Here is a 21,026-nt window from a genome sequence, read left to right on the forward strand (position 1 = left end):
TACAGTTCTTACTCTGTGGCTGACACAGGACACTCTGCAGCCTATGAGCTTTTCTGAATTACAGATTAGACATCAACATTTTTCAATTTTATTTTTATAATAGTGGAGCTGAGATAGTGATTCAAAGATCAGTGCAAGCTGCAATGAATACTTTTTCTGAATTTTGTTTTACTTGTTTTGAATGTCTTTGAATGTTGTTTTAGAACGGTCAACAAGGCATGGCCTATTATTTTATGACAAAACTGGCATCAAAGAATAAATGTTGTGTCTGTTGTGGTCTTCAATAAAAGCTATGCAGCCTTGAGGAACAGAAAGAAAAAGAACTGCTTCTATTCCAGAGATGAAGAATCTTACTGTACATAAACATAATGACTTTAGTGCCTTTTTTTTTTTTTTTTTTGCTCTGGGAAATGTGTGGTGTTATAGCTGATGTGGTAACAATGAGCCCAGTTTGTATACTTCATCTCATATAGTTTGAACAAGCACATTATGTTCATATGGTAAGAGGGAAAAACACAGGGCCAAGTTACTTGAAATACTCCAGTAAACTTTGAGTACCATTGCTTTGGAATCGAGCTAGTTCAATTTATGTGAGCTAAGATAGCCAATATTGTTTGATGCAACTTGACATAATTTTGATATTAATACTTTTAATGACAGGCCTAGATATTGCTCATTTTAATGAATGGCTTGCAAAGTGCTTTGTATGTGTGAGTAACCTGGCATTTTTGTACATTGAAAATGTGTTTGAGATAACATTTATTTTTTTTACTTTGTTTTAAGTAACTGATAATAGTTATGCATATAATTGTATGTTAGAGACATGAATACACATACATTCATGCAAAACATGCATACTACCTGGAAGAAACACATACTGTAGGCATGTATTAAATCATGTTACCTTTACCATGAATGACAAATAAATTAAAGTGTCTGTCATATTTTTTAATGGATGTGTTTTTAACACGGTATTTTATGCACATAAATGTACAGATACATCTACAGATCCTCTAGCAACATACTTGTATAGAGCTAGCTCTATAGGCCTAGCTAACATTAATTTAGAAATGTGGCGTTTGCAAGGTAGCTATAGCCAATATTGTTTATTGTAACTTGGCCTAATTTTGATATCAATACTTTTAGTGGCAAGCCTAGATTTTGCACGTTTGAATTAATGACTTATAGACAGTGTTTTGTATATGTAACTAACTGTAAGTAAGCCATTTTTGAACGCTGAAAACGAGTTTTTCTTCTGATTGTTATTTACTCGGCTACAAGGTAAATTACATCTTCAGCACTACTCCAACATGCAATGTAGTTCGTTCCGTATAACACCGGCTGGAGCATTTGAAGATGACTCGGAACGTCATGACCGGAAGGTCACGAAACTGTGGAGCGGAAGCGAGAATCGGAGTCTCTCCGCCATTGTGGAAGCGCGATAGAGTAAGGGATATTTTAATCTGACATTAGAAACAGTTATAGGGAGCGAGTGTGGTTGAGGAAAACGAGATATCATTTCCGCATCCAATATTGATAGCAAATAAAAAGTTGGTATCCTTACAATCCATCACCACACGACTATTTTGTAATAGGAGAAAACACGGACTAAAAATACAGAGACTGAATAACCCGAGACGAGAGAGAAAATACCAGTACCACCACAGAAGTAGGAGCGATCGTGGACAGTAACAAATAGCAATCAGCTCTGGTTCCTGGAGGATGTCTGCGACCACTGTCGATCAGGTATGATGTTTAAGTTTTCTATCTTTTTAGCTGACTAACAACGTGGCTAGATGACTAGCCTCTTAGCTACCATTCCTGTGCCTTACCGAGTGTGCACTGCCACAGTGTGAGCTGTGCCAGCAGCAGTAGTGCTAGTTGCTAAGATAGCCATGCCAGTATGCCAGGGTAAGTATCTTGTTTGTTGCATGGTTGAAGGCCGAGGACAGACCAGCTCACTGATTGCCTAGCTCAGAAAAGTCCAGCGCATCACTGGCTTGTTATGCAGCTAGCTCAATAACGCTTAGTTAGCTTGTATTGCACGGGGGATTTTTTTAGTTGTGCGTGTGTAGTTGTGAGAGTGTACGACATCCGGTCAAAAAAAGTACTATGTTACCAGCCTGCGGTGCGTATATTAAGCGAGAAAATTCCTGTTTTCAAAGCCATAATTTACGTCGGAGCTACGGAGATAGATATTGGTAAAAGCTGCAGTGCGACCCTGGGCCGCTGCTTTGGAGTTCTCATTACCGGTTGATCTCAGTGCGCCCAACGCCTATTTCACTGTTTATTTTTGCTGGCTAGCCTGGCAGCTTGTCAAAACTGATGTGCGTAGACTGACGACCCTCTTCTCCCCCTTCCCCACTTCTACCGATGCGCACACAAACATCATGATGCCAGAGACCTAAGGGACAAGGAAACAAAGGTAAGTTACATAACCCTTTTACTTATGCACAGATATGCTTTTCCCTATATCGATTATAATCAGCTGCAACAGAGACAAAGGTGACGGATTCGTATAGTTTGACATTTTTTTTCCATCTCAAGTCAGCAAATGGTTGCATTTTTAGAGCAGTTGTTTTACCATTGAAATGACTGGCATATCTGATTTAGAGATGCCACGGTGTTGGCCTTGGTTCCTTCTGTCCCAGCCTTCTCTTACAGCAGGGGTCCCCACACCTGGTCATGTGCATATGCTGGGTTTTGCTGCATTGTGGTGTTCATTTGCATTTACTGATGAATTAAAACAATTGATTTACACAGGTACCTCACCACACTGGGATCTGTGGGTCTGAATAGTATAGTGTCACATTTTGGATTTTAGTTTAACTAATTTTGCCAAGTGTTCAGTGATACAGTTCCTGTAGCAAGAGATTCTATGTAACAGGAATGCTTGAAATTCTCTTGTGGAAATGTAGCCTATTTGAACTTTAAACCCAAGGAAATGCAGATATATCATTAAGTGCACATCTTGTACTTGTGATTATAAGGTTCTAGTTGGATACAGTTATTTGCTGCATTTTTGCTGGGTTTGTTTATATGTTTGGCAGTATGTAGATTTTATAATATTAATAGAGATTTTTTTGGCATTTTTTTTTCTAACATACCAGAAAAAAAGATTTGGACGTCACTGGTGATGGATGTCGGCCGACTGATCTTTGAATTGGGTTTCTGAAAATATTATGTTGCAGCAGAACTTTGAAATAATCATGTTTTTAGTGTCAATGGTTGCTGAAATCTATCACATGAAAGTAATGCCTTTGGCTCAATATATTAGCATGTCTGCCTCTATATACATTAAGGGATACGGTTTTGCCAGTTTGCCAGTTGAAGCTGAGTCTAAGGGGTGAGGGTCTGCAATCTGTGATGAATACTTGTTACACACACCGTTTCCGATACCGTGAAAACACACTCCATAACTAGCCTTACCCAGGCTGCATGTGAAAACGAGTAAATCAGTAAAGCCTCTGTGTATGTGCTGAATATTAATAAAGGAGCATCATCATCATCGCACTCACATTTTCCGAATGCTTTTCTTGATGCTGGGAAAAGAGGGTTTGGCTAAACACAGTATTTTTGCTTTAATTGAGGAGTGGATTGATGTTGGCTTCACAAAAGAAACAACAAGAATTAGACCTGCCAGCAGTTTTTGGTCTTAGTTGAGGGATATTTGTTGGGCCTGTGTAGAAGAATGGTTTTGCAGTTGCCAGAAGGTAGTTTGCATCCGTCAGTCTGACAGTATAAACAGCTGACATTTATTTGTGTAAAACAATATCACTCTGATTTATGTAGCTGATAAAGTTGTGCATAGAAAATTTCCTAATTTGATTTTATGGAGTGTAGAAAAACGACATTGATGTGGGGTTTATATCCTGATTGTTGTTTGGCTAAAAAAAAAACAGATCCCAATGGTGAACGTTGTTAGACGTATTATTGTCTGTGGTTTTGTTATTTTTGGAATTTTAACTCTTTTTTTCCTTCTCTGCTTCTCTCCTGTGCTCCTGTTATAGTTCAAAACGGTTCAATGCATCAGAAAGATGCTGTAAACGATGATGACTTTGAGCCTTATCTAAGCAACCAGACAAATCAGGTGAGTTAATTTGCCCTGTTTGACCCACATTTTTATTTGAGGATTATATTGATTGAACTCGGAGGTTTTTTTTTTTCCTTTTCCGTCCCCAGGTAAGTATTTCTTCTGTAAAACCTTCAAGCGACCCCATCTGTCTGTTTAATGAATTGTCGTCTGTTGCAGTGTTTTGTTGACATGTGCTGTAAGCGCCGTTAGAGTAGTATCTAGCTCATTGGGTTTTCATATTGCCAGAATTATGAGGTGTCTCCTGCAGGAAGTGGGAGAAACTCTCTCTCCGAGCAGCCATTTGTAAGGGCAATGAAATGAAGCAAATGCTAAACATCTCCAAACACACATTTAGCTGATCCCCTTTCAATCAAGCCTGAAATCCCATGAGAATAAGGCACAGGCAGGGATTCGACATTTGCTCATAACCCTACATTCAGTCATAGGCCTCATATGGGCCGGCATGTGGATGACGAATGAGGTAGGAAATCATTTTGTGTCCCTATACTGCAGGTCTACTGGAGTTTCAATGGAGGCATTCAAACAGTTATTTCACGAGGCACTGTTGTGGTAAATAACTTTAGAAACATATGATTATGATATTTGCAGTGTAGCCCTATTAGGAACATTGAAATAATGCAGACGGCAGATGTTTTATCTTTGTGTAATATTGAAATCTTGTTCAGTTACAATTGAGAAGCGATTTAATTAAATCCCATTCAGTTGCCGTGGATGGGAGCAGGAAGTGCTGGGGGATATTTTACAGCAGTCGTTTTGATCAGCATCACTGGGCCTCTGATGAGACAGTTGATTTTTAGCCACACATTCAGTGGAACCTGCTCACTTAACATTTTTAGCAGAAGGGCTTGCCACCAGCCTTACCCGCTTATCTTTCCTCCTCACAGAGTAACAGCTATCCACCAATGTCTGATCCCTACATGCCTAGTTATTATGCTCCATCCATTGGGTTCCCTTACTCCCTGGGCGAGGCCGCGTGGTCCACTGCTGGAGACCCTCCCATGCCCTACTTGACCACCTATGGACAGATGAGCAATGGCGAGCACCACTTCATCCCGGATGGGGTGTTCAGCCAGCCTGGGGCGCTGGGGAACACGCCTCCCTTCCTCAGCCAGCACGGGTTCAACTTCTTCCCCGGGAACGCGGACTTTTCCACCTGGGGGACCAGCGGGTCTCAGGGCCAGTCCACGCAGAGCTCGGCCTACAGCAACAGCTACGGCTACGCCCCCAGCTCCCTGGGCCGCGCCATCGCCGACGGCCAGGCGGGCTTCGGGAGCGACTCGCAGCTCAGCAAAGTGCCGGGGCTGAGCAGCATCGAGCAGGGCATGGGCGGCCTCAAGCTGGGCTCCGACATGGCGGCCGTCACCAAGACGGTGGGCTCCCCGCTGGGGGCAGCGGCGGGAATGAGCAGCATGGCCATGAACAGCATGCCCCCCGTCAGCTCCTCTGCCCCCAAGCCTACCTCGTGGGCGGCCATCGCCCGGAAACCCGCCAAACCCCAGCCCAAGCTGAAGCCCAAAGCCAACATGGGCATGGGGTGCGGGGCCGCCATCCCCCCGCCTCCCATAAAGCACAACATGAACATTGGCACCTGGGACGACAAGGGCTCCATCACCAAGCCACCCTTAGCGCAGCAAATGCTGCCCCCCCAGCCTCTGGTGCAGCAGCAGCTCCTGGGCCCGCCCCAGCCGCTGATGCAGAGCCAGCTGCCCCCCCATCCCCAGCCCCAGCATCAACATCAACATCAACATCAGCACCACCTGCAGCTGCAGTCGGCCCAGCAGCCCCAGCCCCTGCCCCCGGGCCCCCTGCACCCTCCCCAGCAGCACCCGCCCCAGCCCGGCCCGCCCCAGCCCCTCCAGCCGCCCCAGCAGCAGCCCACGCCCCCTCAGAACCGCTGGGTCGCCCCCCGCAACCGGGGCACCAGCTTTAACCAGAACAGTGGGGTGGACAACTTTGGCATGGGGACGGGGATCCCCATGAGTGCCCCGCCCTGTCCCGGGGAGGTCCACCCAGTGCTGGAGAAGCTGAAGGCCCTGAACAACTACAACCCCAAAGACTTTGACTGGAACTTGAAAAACGGGCGGGTGTTCATCATCAAGAGCTACTCGGAGGACGACATCCACCGCTCCATCAAGTACTCCATCTGGTGCAGCACCGAGCACGGCAACAAGCGTCTGGACGCGGCGTACCGCTCCCTCAACGCCAAGGGCCCCCTCTACCTGCTCTTCAGCGTCAACGGCAGCGGACACTTCTGCGGCGTGGCCGAGATGAAGTCGGCCGTGGACTACAACGCCTACGCCGGCGTCTGGTCTCAGGACAAGTGGAAGGGCAAGTTCGAGGTGAAGTGGATCTTCGTCAAGGACGTTCCCAACAACCAGCTGCGGCACATCCGTCTGGAAAACAACGACAACAAACCCGTCACCAACTCCAGGGACACGCAGGAAGTGCCCCTAGAAAAGGCAAAGCAAGTGCTTAAAATTATTGCGACTTTCAAGCATACCACCTCAATCTTTGATGACTTTGCACATTACGAAAAGCGTCAGGAGGAGGAGGAAGCCATGCGTAGGGTAAGCTCAACTTTAATACAATTCCCACCGCACAACAGCAGCTAAAAGGAGTTCCTGCTGTGCCCATTTGATGAGACGATGGAGGCTGCTTCGTAGTGCCAGCTAAATTGCTTGGCCTGTGTGCATTAGAATGCTTTTAGTGCTGACACGGTGTCTTGCTCTTCAATCAAATATCAACAAACTCTTGTGTTTGGGCTTAGGTCCTAAACCTATGCTTTTAATTGCCTGATATATCAGGCCTTTTTCTCTGCCCCCTATAGGGAATTGAAATAGATGTGGGGAAAAAAACTGCAAGAATGGAACAAACGAGCTAGCTTGTAGTCCCTGTGCTGAGCCTATTTTTCAGTTTCTGCTGATTTAAGTAAGCTTGTTAGCAGTGTAATCTCTTATCACTGTTCATATCTGCTTACTTATGTGATGTAGGCCTGCCATTTCAACAATAAAATCAACAACCAATAAACAGCTTAGTGTAAGCAATCCATAACGAGCCGATAATGCGGCTATTTCCTCTGGTTTCCTGGCAATTTCCTGTTCTTTGCACTGCGTGCTTTATTGCAAATTGGATAGCTATGCACGGTTTGATCTGAAGTGCACCGTTCAGGCCTAGCCCAGGTACCAACACTGTGTGCTTTCATGCTGCTTCACTTAGAATCTGCTTTTATTTCATGAGCCATAAGTAAAATGGCCAATTCCCAATGTCAGTCAAAATCTATGAGAAAATCCCTGGCCTGCTTTGTTTAGTTAATTCTTTCCCAGAAGTGATTGCATGTGAGAACGAGTTGAAAGTCTGATTTTGTCTCTGCATACGTTTGTACTAGAGGCATGATAGAATAGCAAGTCAAGAATGCAGGCAAAGTATTAAGGGCTTTAATGAAATACGATCTTTCTTTATGTGAACAGCAACTCCCTTTGTTAATTAAAATCAATGTTTTTGAATGATGGAAAAGTAAACAATAGGCCACCGGCTAATTTGTCTCACTTCCCCACAAAGTTATTTCCTCAATGTCAAGGTCTTTAAGTTGTTAATTTGTATAAATTACTTCTGCTGAACAAAAAACATGAACCGTGGCCAAATGACTTGGTTATTCTGTCCATTGGATGAAGGATTCCTGATTTAAGTACACAACGAAGATAACGCTGCAGTATTTCTTATTGTGCAAATGAACACTGTGTTAAAGTCACTTCCTGCTGAATAGCCAAGTGTAGACGTTGATCGGCGCTTCCCAAATGACATGCTTTTTGCTCCAGCCCGTATTCTCCCACGCCCAGTCGAGTGCGGCCTGTGTGACCACAGTAAATTAAGCGCATGAATCGGGGAAGGAGTGAATGGGGCCACAGCTTATCCTGGATCGGGGTGCAGGTTCAGTTGTACAGTTACAAGGGCTCTTTGTACTTATTGTGACCGCTTGTAGTGGTGGCTTCTTAACTTCTCACTTCCCCGCCGCCATTGGCCGGATTGATTCAGCTCAGTGACTCGTTTTTGCTGACTCACAGATTCCTTCAAGTATGCAATAAGCGTGACTGTATGTCAAAAATTATTCTGAAATGTGTGCCTTGTGATGCATCAGTTTGCAATGGCTTCCTCTTGTTCCCTTTGTCTTGTTTAGCCTACTTGTAGTACATTTGTACAGCTTGTATACATTTCCTGTTGTTTGTTTGGCTGTGACTGTAAGCCTGCTTGTGGTATGTTCACCACACCCACGTGTCAAAGGGGAACCAGAAACTGAGGTTGTTCTTTGCCTTTTACAGCAGAAGTGGCCTACATTTTTTCACGTATGAAATCCAACGCTATTGGCTCAAACCAAATAGCTGGGACTGCTTCCATACCTTACTGACAGTTTCCCCTCAGGCTGGTTATTGTGGCAAATGGGGAATTAATGCTTTCCTCGCAGTAAATGACACATTTAAAACGGCCTGGATGCTTATGTAGAGCATTTGCTCTGAAGCAAAAACGGTTGTGTTTTTTTTCCTCCTCCCCAGATTTGAGATCAGCAGCTGTGTTTGTTCAGCCATAGCTGTGCCACCTGTACCCATGTGGCAAGCCGCAATGAATCCAGACAAGCATGTGTATTTCCACCCAAATATAATTTCATTTAATGCAGTCCATTTAGGGGGGGAAAAAGACCCCAGTCAAATCGTGTGGTGCAGTGTGTACCTACTCAACCAATTAGTAGGCTCAGTAGGTTGCAATCAGGTAACTGAATGGAATATAATAGGCCCCTATATGTCTTCTAGCCTATATGGCGCTTGTACCATCATTCTACATAATATTGCTGTGACTGGGGTTTTAAAACTGGATAGGGTGGGTATTTATTTTCCCTTTCTTTCATTGAGGTAAGGCAACCTTCCTTGCAATGAAATCTCATGCTGGCATTAGATTTTATGGTAATATGATGTCATGCTCTACTGTAGGTGACTTGTACTGTATCCATTCAATCATCTGTTTGCAACCTGAGCCTGCTAGTTGGTTAGTAGGTACCTACTGCACAATTTGACTGGGGTGATTTTTTTTTTTTTTTACAATCGGGCCACTTAATTTGTGTGGCACTACGCCTGTACAATCAATCAATCAATAATTCTATTTATATAGCACATCTTCGCACAAGGATTTGCACACAGTACACCTCAAAGTTTATCCTGGCCTACACACACACCCAGAGCATCGCTGGGAGAAACGCAGTAGTTATAACCCAAGGAATCCTGCCCATTTGAACCCATCCCTGAATCTACTGAGAAGGAACGGACATATTTTTGCCATTCTCAAAAATCTGCCACTTTGAAACCAGTCAGTATGTAGTTGGCTATTATAAAGACAGATTGATAATGTGTACTGTAACCTCTCATTTTAGTCTTGGTATGATCCCTTTCTCTCCAAACACAAAATGGTATGCACAGTTTGCCTGCCTCTATAATGGTAGGGTTAATGCCACAGCTGCTCTTTGTCTACCTGTGGTGTCTATGTGAGGCAGAATTTTTATACCTTTTCCCCAAATCACGCTTCGCTTGTGGTCTCTAGCTTGTGACACTAGCCCTGTGTGTAATGTGCAAGTACAATCAAGAGACTCTTGCTCATTTATGATACTTTTAAGCATGTATAGTTAAAGTCTGATTTCATCTGATGCACTTCATTGCATCCACATTATATGCAGATCTGCTATTATTGATCACATGGGTCACTGTCATCAGGTTTCATACAGTATAAAACCAAGCCTACAGTTCCCAGACTGACCCTGTTTTGATGTTTTAAAGGGAGTGTTTTATAGTAATGGCGAGGTTGGACTGTACCTATTAATATCTATTGCTCTCTATGACTGAGTCAGATCCCTCTTTCCCACTGGTAATCACAGTCTGCCAATTATAAAAGAGCTGCAAGCTGCATATAACCTTGTGATTGCGCTGTAATTTCTGAAAGCTCTTAAGTGCAGTTTCAAATGTAAACACAGAGAAGGGTACACAGGTGGGCTAGTACTGCTCGGAGTCTGTTTCAGTTTCTCTGCAAGTTTCCCTGCAAGTCCCCCTGCGCGCTCCTGGAGGAACGATCATGCCCTTTGAAAGGGTCGTTTGGAAAGTTTTGATAGCGCCCCAAGTATCCCGCGAACGTTATTTAGATCTACGGCTGGGGCTGCGCTGTTGTGGTATCCAAGATGTAATGGATCCCGCGCAGGTGATTGCTTTCCTGCCGCTGATGCTGCAAGCCAGCGCAGTCAGCGTTTTCCTAAGGAATGGGACTGAAAGTGTGCTTGCGTAAAGCTGTGTGAGTGTCATTCTGAGCCTGCGCCCATCGTTAATTCAGCCTGCCTCAGTGGGGCTGTAGGCCCGCCCACTTTTCTGCACTCTGCTCTGGGTGGATGCACCGCGCTGCTCTCTTCGCCTCTCTTACTGTCAGCCTGGTCTGCACGCGCCATTTGCACAGTCAAACGTTCAGTGTAAAATCCAGCCTGATAGAGTACAATCTACTCTGATAGTCAGTTTTATCCCTGTCAGAGACTCGTGCAAACGTTGTTATAGTTAAGTAAACACGGAACATGGATTCTTGTATGGATTCCTTCCTGACATACCATGGCTATGTGCAATAGACTAACACTGACTACCCTCAATTTGGGCTGTGTCATGCTGTGCACATTTAGAATATATACCGCAAACACAAACATTTTATTGTTTTTTAACTTGTTTTTTAGATGTTTAATGTATTCTGTTATGGGCTGGAGCAGAGGTATGGCATCCACCATTCATTAGCTGCATTTAGCGTCACAGAAAGCTGGTGACGCTGTTTTTTTGATCTGCTGCGTTGATTTTTTTCCTTTGCTGTTGATGGCATATACGATATGCAGTTTATTTGCATAGTTTTTCGTTCATGTTTTTATTATACAGAGAGAACATCAGATGGGAAGTGATGATGGTAGATAAGTAAGTGTGTTGTTTGAGGTTCATTTCTAGTCTCACAGTTGGCCAGGGGACTCCTAGTGTTTCCCATGCAATTAATTTATTTTGGCGGCTCACCAAAAAAGATTTGCTCCCCCCATATTTTTGGGGTGTTATTTTTAGCTCTTTTTTACTTCTGTAAATGCAATTTCACTGTACCAGCTGCCCCCCCTCCCTCTCGTAGCTCATACTCGGGCACAAGTAGAACTGGGCAGCCGCGAATCAGTGCGTGAACACAAACATAATTTGGAGGGCAGTTGTGTGCCCATATCTGTGCCAGATAACTAAACGTTGCACAGAATTGGTCAAATTTAGCCTGCATCGTTTTGTTCTGCATCGTTTTTCCCAAATGACAGTGTCCTCTACCCTAAACCAGACTGAAAAGTTATCAACACCATTTCGATTAACGTTAGCTAGCATTTAGCAAGCATCATTGTCCATCCTGCTAACGCTACGTTGGATGGCTAGAGGTAGCTAATGGAAATGTAAACTTTTTGCTTTTAAATGAGTATAGAAAAAATCTTTTAAAAAAGTAGGCAAGAGGAAAAGGAGGGAGAAACTGCATCGCAGGTAGGTTTCTATAGCATTATTGCTAGAGTAACTGTGGTAAAATGAACAGTTAGGTAATTAAAATAGTAGCTAATTAGAAGTGTGTGTAGTGGATGAGAGTTTGTAGACTCAAGTGTCCCACTGCATGAAGCTGGTGAGGGTTTTCAAACACAACGCAGTTGGCAGTAATGTGAACTCTTGTCTGTACTGAAAGAAAATGAATAACCTGTTAATAGTTACCATACAGTTCAATAGTACTTACAATCCTCAGAAGTCCTTTTTTTGGCACAACTCCCCACCTGAACAAAAAAAGAAACACACTCACAGGGAGAAACACAGACACACAGGATCACCACAAATCAATTCTTAACCCGTGGGCAACACTGGACTCCATCCAGCTGATGAGACAGGAGCTGTTGATGCAATTGTTATGTATGAGATAGTTTGCCTTTAGTCAGTTGGGAAGTTCATTTCAAAAATGTGGAAACCCACTTACTCATAGTCAGATGGTTTAGCTCAATTTCAGGACTTTATGATGACATACCAGTGAAAATGTCATATCTTTCATTTTTCATTGGCTACTGTTTTTCTGAAAAGCAAACTATCACCAGTACAGACTGTAGTGTTGCCTAACCTTTTGATGGGCATTTTGAAGGCACCCCCTATCATTTTATGAAAACTGTCACATTTATAAAAGATGATAGGTCTGCATGATGGGTCTGTAAAGTAGCCGAAGGATCAAAAGAGCAGGTAGCCTGCTTACTTGGGGTTTAGAATGCCTGGGAGAAAATCAATCTGTGAATGGCAGCCTAAGTTTTGTGCCTGTGGCTATCCATAATTAGGCTAGTTTGTTTCAGAAAACTTCCTGGTCTTCACGTGACAGCATTTCTCCTGAATGTTTCCCTCCTTCCTGTCTGTTCACATGCCATATGTCAGTGTAAATGTGCGCATAAAATATTTATGAAGTGCGGCGTTTTCTGTGGAAATTCTGTGTAGTGCCCACTTTATTGCTTTATAAATGGAAGGAGTGACAATGTTAGATTGCAGTTGCATAATAAGGTTTCTTAGGAAATCGTAGGAAACCTTTTAAGCTGATCTGACATATAGGGTCAATTACCATATTTACCGTCAAAGAAACATTTTCTTTTCAGAACAATGCCCTGTAAAATTAGCATATTGTATAATTAATCAGTGTCATGATTGGTGATGGTGATCGAAGGACCAGGAACATGCTTTTTTATCATACTTCTTATTCTGCTTGGAATGGTTAATGGAGGCCTGGGTAAGGTTAGTTTAGTTTGAAGTTGACCGACATGTAGCACTGTGTCTTACACTGCACAAAAAAAAAAAAAATTGATGACAAGCGTATAGACACAAAAACGTGTACTCTGGAATATTAAGCAGTAATAAAATTTGAATATTTTTAAACATGCCGCGATCAGATGATGGTTAAAAGAACAGAATTTGTTTTTTTTATTTGGCTTATAATAAGTGTAGCCAATGTATCACACATTTGGATGCTTTATTTGTCAAAGCCAAGATACAGCAGAATTCATTATACAAAAAATATAAAGAAATCTATACATCTGGTTTACTGATGCTTCTGTAGTAATAAGATTAAACCATTCTGGTCATTACAGCATGTAATATTTTATAATAATGACCTCCTAAGATCTTGGTGCGACTTCTTAAAGCGTTTGCATTGTGAAAGTAGTCATATAGGCTTGTCCATGATGTGCTGTCATACAGATCGCTAAACTAGAAATCTGGATGTGAGCTGCATTCGGATGTTAAGGCACACTGAACACCCAGGCTGCCTGCCAGTCACTGACAAGTTGACATTCGTTTTTGTTTTCACACATTTTTTGGCTTTCATTGATGTGTGGTGACGAGTCATTCTGTCGCTGGGCCAGTGCTGCTGGTGCCCTCAGTGTCCTAATGGGATAGTAAGCAGTGTACTATGCAAATCCTTTCATTTAGCCATGGACATTGCTTTAGGTTGGCTTGGGGACCGTCTCCACGTAGTGTTTTTTTTTTGTCACATGGAGGCTGCACAATTTGCAAAACTGAGACATGTTTTGTCACGGTGCCTTAAATTTCACTGAATATTCTGTTATGTGTCGTATATTACAGTATTTTAAATCATGGTTTCACTTGGTAAGATAGCATTCACCAAAACGACCATGATTTGCCTCCTCAAGCCTGCAATGCATATGATGACATCGCTGGATGAGGTTTTAGATTTGTGTCGTTGTGTAAGCTGAACATGCCTTCTCCCTGTTTGGTACAGTTGATCTGCCTTGGTTTCAGTGAGCTGGTGTTTGGCCATAAAAGCGAAAGGTTCCGTACAAGGTTTTTATGGTCTGTGAAGCCGTGAGTGAAAACACAATGTGAGCTTTAGTTGCCCATTTCTGTCCTGTGAAAGAGTGCGTAATAAATGGAATAAAATTCCAAACGCTCGCCTTGTGCCTCTCAGAGGTTGCTGGCAGTTTTCTGGAAGCCCACTGCTGTGGCCATCTTGTGCAACAGAGACTCAGATTTGCCTAGTGTGTACCATGATTTTATGAAATTGAACATTGAACATTTTTGTCATTTTGGATTTTTTCAAAAAGGACTGGCGAGCTTGAATGCTTGCTTCTTGTTTTCTGAATGAAACTGGATTAAACTGGTCTGTGTCAAGTTGTTACACTTGAAGTTTGACTCCTTTGCATTTTAACCAGCTTTGTCTCTACAGTGACCTGTCTTCATTCTTCACAAATTTAAAGTATGTAGGCCTACATGTAGCTATGCTATCCATCTTCCTGCATTGCCTTTTCATTTATTTGACAGCCCGAGTTACACATGTTGTGTGACATATCAGGGATTCTCTATGTTCCAGAAGTTTTCTCATTTTCTTTGTATACAAAAATAAATTATCAGGCTGGTTTTGCACACATTCTCAATGCTTAGAAGGGAGCCAGTAAGTAAGCAAGCATCTGAAACCTATTCGGATGAAAATTCCCATGAAATATATGTAAATGAATACCTGGCACCTGTGTTGAACCTTTGAATGAATGTTGTTTTTCCCCCCACAGCATGTTCTTTGGAAACAGATAGTAGCTGCAGTAGAGTACAAGTCAGCTGTAATTTCAATATAAAAAAATCCAAACATTATAAACATCATTTAGGAAGTTATGGAGCCATCAGTAGTGCATGGAAGTGCTTGGTTGGTTGAACTCGGGGGCACGGAGTAGGCTAATATTTGTGTAGAGCAGGCTTGTCCCAGACTTGGGGAAGCTAGGTTCATAGTCTGATCCTGAGGATGACTGGGATGCTTCTGATGATGCGAGTCAGCAGTACAGACGGGATTGAGAGCAACGCGTAGCCTACACAACACGCTGCTGTGTGTAATTTCAGATGCTGCGGGGCTGCTGTTTACTGCTGTGTCTTACGTTTGTTATTAATGTGTTCTGAATGGAAGTCTTCAGCATTATTAACCTGTGTGCGCCCAGTAACAAATGAAAAATGACAGTCTGGTGAATATTAAGAGGAAGTGCTTAACATTTAATGACGAATATTAGCATCATAGCATCATCAAATAAAATAGGCATTGATCCAAGTTCCCTTTTGGTTTGCATACAAAATGGAGAAATGGGTAGGGCGGCTTTCAAATAGCTAACGTTCCACACCAGTTACTGCCCGGAACATTCGGGCTAATTAGATAAACGTGTAACTTGCAATAATTCACCTTTGTCTGCGGATTCACCCTCCTGATGCAAATGCGTTCTGTTCATTGGCATCAAATTCCCTTTTCCGATTTGTGAGGCTCGTCTTTCCGTGAGACGATTATTCGGAGGCATCAGTATTGGTGGAGCGGCATCATTAGTATGGGGAGTGAGGTCTGATGGGCTCAGACAAAGTCAAAATGACAGAGCAAATGGCAGTATTTTTTTTATTTTTGCTGTGAGTTTTGGTGTGGGGGCAGCTCAAAAATGACATCTGACTATCAAGAGAGGCAAATGCTAACTATATAATTGATTCCACTTATTCATTTTCTTCTGGTGTGCTAGAAACACTGCACATGGCAATTTTAAATGTCCTGCTGTTGACAAATTTAGAATTTTGATCTTTGCTAGTTTTTTCCCTCTGCAAACTGTGTTTTCCTTTACGGTCATTACCAGGCACACTTTGAATTTTAGAGGCTTATGGGAGTAATATAGGAGAGCGCTGGGTAAATTCCTGGTTGTGGGTGTGGGCTCAGTAAAACACGCCCCCTCCATCTGAAATGCAGCTCAAATGGGCGGAGCCAGAATGGCAGCTCTCCAGTAGTAAAGCGGGGAATACACAACCGCCCACTGTTTCTGTTTGAAAGCGAAACTTTGGTTTCTCCTGTCACATGTACACTAAGCAATCTCAGCCAATAATGTCTTTCTCTCTCTTTTGCCTTACAGGAGCGGAATAGAACCAAACAGTAACACAATGGAGATTACTGTCCCTGCTAGAACTGCAACACTAATGATGTAAACCCTTAAATAATCGCCTAACTACAAGGAAGAAAGGGTTCCGCAATGTTTTCCGCTGAAGACTACGTCTCTGAACTTTAAACACATCGGTGGACTGTTCTGTATCAGTTTTTGGTGCATCTGCCCTTATACTCCTGTCTCACAATAAATGAAAGAAAAGAACTCACTTAAACTGTATCTTAAAGCACTTTCAGTCCTTCTAAAAGCTTTTACCAATACCCTTAACTTTCTCTGGAGTTCTGTTTGTTATTAACTAACTAACCAGTGGTAGTTGGTTCTAAAGATTTCACAAGACTCGTTTGTAGTTTCTTTTTTTTTTTTAATTCCTTCAAATTTTGGAAATATTAGCGCTTTATGGATTTTTAGCGCTTTCAGAAGAGATTTAAAATATGTATAACAAATCTTTTACTTGAATCTGCGTTTAGCTGCCCGATTCTCAGATGGATATCATTATTCAGTAGCAGATGGGGTCTTGTCTGGTGAAACCCAAGCAGGAATGATCATGTGATTTTGTTGTAGACTGACCGTTTTCCTCATTTTCAACATGTTTTGTGTACCAAAAGTCGATATTATGCAGCGTGGTGAACGATGAAAGGTAATGCACATGTTTGTTCTGTTGTTTTTTTTCCCTTCATGTAATAATGTCGCACGAAAGTGCGTTTGTCTAAGGAGAACTGTGTTCCAACGCCACCAGTTTATCTGACCATCTCGAACATTGAAGTTAACGTACCTCAGTCTAAATCGGACTTCTCCTTACGATCTCTGTAACTGCTTTCACTATGGGACTTCCTGGCTGTGGGGCTTATGCCCCGAGGCTGATAAATGTCATGGAAAGGCCCGTTTTTTCTCATCTACGTGACTCACTAGCTAAATAAACGTACTTGTTTAGCGAACCACACGTTTCGGCTGTTTAATCCTCGGGGGGTTTTTGTTTGCGTCGTTTCTTCCCGTTTTCACTCGCTGGTTTGGGTGTCGAAATTTAACACACGGCCTCAGTTCTGTCGTGCTTGCATGAATCTTTCTGTTTTGGAAGTTTTGAGAAAATTGGTTTGAGAATGCAGTGTTATGGGGTTGTGAAAGACAGCGGACTGCTATCCAGGTTTCCCAATACTAGCCCGTAAACGCTATTGTTTCAGCCCAAAGCGAATGGCAGAGGCTGAGCTTAGTCTGTGCTCTCTGGCTGCTGTGGAAAACTCCTTTGCCTGCTTAGATGAGCTGGGCTCTCCCATCAGTACTGATCCTCTGAATGTCTGACTTTTTTAAACATCTGTAAGTGATATACCATCATTAAGGCCTGTGGTATTTCCTGTTTGTTCACTTTAAGCTGCCTTTTTCATAAACCCTGTAGGTTTTTGTTTTCCTGTTTCAGTTTTCGTTGAGAGGAAGGATGTGTGTAAGTACATAAATGTTGAAGTCGTGCACTGTTTAATTCATTTAAAAGGATTAAAAGCAACATCGACAAACAACCCAACAGTAAACCTACGAGGAGGGAGCGGTCTTGTGAATGCCACTATTTTATTATTTTTCTTCCAATTATGTGGTTATACTTGTGCCCATGCCTTGTGAATCAATGCTTATCGATGACGCTAATGCTTATTACACTCTTGATGTGATGAAAAAAAAATCACATAAAATAAATATAGATTTATGAAAACAGCTTTATGAAAACTCTTTGTTAAAAAAAATATGAAATAATCCACAGCAGTGGTCAGAGGGAAACCCTAACAGCTGGGTTCTTCAACTGCTTCTTCCTGGAAGGCTGATTCTGTGTAGACGGGGTGCATACAGACCAAACATTTTCCACGTAGCCTACTATTTGTAAAACACTGTTTGTATAAGATGTATTGTGCAGGTGTTCAAACAAAGTAGATGCCTTCTTAAAATATGCAGCTGTCATTATTCTGTCAGTAGTGGGAGGAATACTAACATGCAGACCTTGACTGTCTCAGTTTTGGAAGGATCTGAATAATACTTTTTCCTCACAATGATCAAAGACCGGAGACTACATCTTGGCGGGATTTGTTTTCCCACCGGGTCACCAGTTGAATAACTCTGTTTTTCAGCTTTCGTATTTGTAGGCAGACCTGGTGTGTGTGTGTCTTTGTATGATTGTTTGTTTGAGTGAGGACTGGCGGTTAACCTGCCATAACCACACTGTTCACTCATAGGCAGTATCAGTCTAATAGTGACAACTTATATTTCCAGTAAATAGCACACTGATATTGTGAAAACATAATGATGCAGTCATGTACCAAATTACCAAAAATAAATCCTACATCATGTTATCATACACCGATCCAGTGTTTGAATAATTTTGGATACTTTGTAGATAACACTGCCAGTTTTCTAGTACAGGTATTAGTTGGTTATTGCCTGATGAGCATTGAACCTCAAAAGGCTGAATTGTCCACCTTTCTGAATGAAAAATGTCATGTGAAAGTGCTTTTATGATGCATGTGAAGCGCTACAAAGACTAAACTATAGCGTCACCTGTTAAATCTTGCAAGAACTGCCAATTATATCTGCATAATAGGCTGCTTTAGAATGTCACATTTGGCTTTTTTCCTCTGACATGTATAACCGATAGATACGGCGGTTGACTATGTTTGACTGGGCAGTTGGCATTATGATTGCGACACGCTCAGATGGCTAATAAAACGTATGTGGGGAGGAGCTGCTGCAAACGCAGGTATTCCAGGGTGAGGGTTGGTGATTACGCAGCCTTGGTATAAGTGCAGTGCACTGAACCGAACAAAGTCTTATGTCTGATATGATAGCCAGTGTGCGGGGAAACGGTGAATCCAACATTGCTCTGCTGACGATGATCAGGATCTTCTTGTCTGCCGTACCTCGCCAACCTGAGGGGAGCATCCTTATTATAATAAAGCTGCCACTGAATACACGGCTTTCCAGCATGTAGCTGTCCGCTGCTTCAGCCATTTCAGCGGATCTGCATGATTAATGAATAATAAGCAGTGTGTATCTTTCGTTTTTATTTTATTTTGTTTCAAAATGATATGTTTGAAGGGATTAATTTGGTCTCCGGTCTCTTATCAAAAACGCTACTTTAAAGTGTCACCTGCAGGAAAAGTAGGTGTTTCAATAGTCGTCCACTAGATGGTACAATAGTCCCGTTTTCATGAAATAATTTTAACCATAAGTGCTGTGAAGAATTCTCAAAAGACTATCCATCATGGATCATTATATTGATATTAAAGCATATAGCCCATCCCAATCAAAAAATTTGAGATGCATCTAAGAACTAAATATTTGATGTCACAGTGTACCCTTCGTTGATACAGAAGGCTGCATGTTTTGCAAGTCCCCCCACAGGCTTTATCACATAACTTAACAGAGAAATTGATGGTGCCCATGATTTGGGCAAAATGTGCAGTGATCTCACAATAATGAGGATAAAGACGGGGCAATGACCTGCATTAATCTGTGGCAGAGATTACATCACTATCACACACACTGAGGGAATTAATATGTATTAATAACCACATCACTTGCCTTCAACCTGTGGCTTTCAAGACCAAGATAAAGAATGGCCAGTGAGTGACAAATTAATGGTGAAGATCACTCGCTCTTACTGCAAACGTATTCATTTCCGAAAATCAGGTTAGAGTGCAGCAGTCTAGACAAACTGCAATGCCAGGCTTGAACTACTTAAGCTTATGTTTTCAGCACTCAGACAACCTGGCCTGGAAGTAAAGGTTATGACCGCATTCCATCAGCGCTCGCTATAGATTTTCAGTCAAACGCAGTGATGCCCACCAATGATGTGAAATCTTGGTTGTCTGTTCCTTTGTGTATGCTTGACTGTGTATCTATTGACATAAACCCATTCAAGAAAAACAACTATGTTGACCCAATACATGGAATTAGCATTTAAAGTAAATTCTACTCTTGAGAGGGGAGTGCCTATCTTAAGTATCACTCTCAGATATGCAAAATCTAAGGTCATGGAATTTGTGCATGGTCCGATTTAATGTGGCAGTTCTGGGAGCTATCATACTATAGAAATATTAATATTGCCTTGGGTAACTTAGCTCCACTAGATACTTCAAACCTTTTCTCTACGATTACAAACTGTTTGATCAGTTTGTAAGTGGTGTCAGAAGAGAGCACTGCAAAGTCCTCTGTCAAGGATAGGGTGTTCTGCACCTATAAACTGAGCCACAGGTTCAACTGGTACAGGCTGCTTGTAGGGAGCAGAAATGGCCAGAGGGAGTGCTGTTGTGCAGTTGAGCAAAGTCATTCTGCAAATGAAGTCCTCCCTGCCTGAAGGAATGCTGTAGCCCTCAAGATTAGTTCACATATTTTTACTTAAAATGTTTTGAAGCTAAAAACTTTATTCAAGCATTCATTGGCACTGTTTACAAAACCATTCTAGAAATGCAGTATTGGCTATGTTTTGCAGGAAATGCATGGAGCAGGATGTACTACATACATGCACATTCATTGTTGTTTTTTATTTTTTTTATTTTTATTTTTTAACAGTGACATTTGTAAAAATATGGCTGCTTTGGTACCATTTGCTTGAGATTTGCAGGGAATATCATAGATTTTGCAGAACTGCCATTCAAATCATTTAGTCGCAAGAGGGAATGCAAACATTACCTGCTCTGTATGTTTATTCACACACAGACAGATAACGGGAGCAAAGAGCAACATGATTTTTGAGGAGTGGATGTATTTGCATAGCATGGTGGTTTCTTGCGGTGTGTTTTGTCTCTTTGAGTGGTTGCGTATAAAACTGATAAGGCCCATTCTTTCCTGAAGACCCTCCAGACACAATTATTACCTAAGCTGAACACTTGTTGTACAAACTGCAGTTTTCTAAAAAGTAATTAATGGTAGCTTGCCAAGTGAGTCCTTCCATGTTTC

The 21,026-nt window shown here is 42.2% G+C and overlaps 1 protein-coding gene across 1 annotated transcript; it reads left to right on the forward strand.

The window, feature by feature from the left end:
• The first annotated feature begins 1,361 nt into the window (after window positions 1-1,361).
• ythdf3 (YTH N6-methyladenosine RNA binding protein F3) lies at window positions 1,362-17,029 on the forward strand. The gene is made up of 5 exons (XM_064332991.1): window positions 1,362-1,746; window positions 2,401-2,425; window positions 4,011-4,090; window positions 4,981-6,663; window positions 16,065-17,029. The coding sequence occupies exons 1-5, from the start codon at window positions 1,723-1,725 to the stop codon at window positions 16,086-16,088; spliced, it is 1,836 nt and encodes a 611-aa protein (XP_064189061.1). The 5' UTR covers window positions 1,362-1,722; the 3' UTR covers window positions 16,089-17,029.
• Window positions 17,030-21,026: the final 3,997 nt, after the last annotated feature.

The sequence above is a fragment of the Anguilla rostrata genome, chromosome 4, assembly GCF_018555375.3.
Source record: "Anguilla rostrata isolate EN2019 chromosome 4, ASM1855537v3, whole genome shotgun sequence".
Taxonomy (NCBI): Eukaryota; Metazoa; Chordata; class Actinopteri; order Anguilliformes; family Anguillidae; genus Anguilla; species Anguilla rostrata.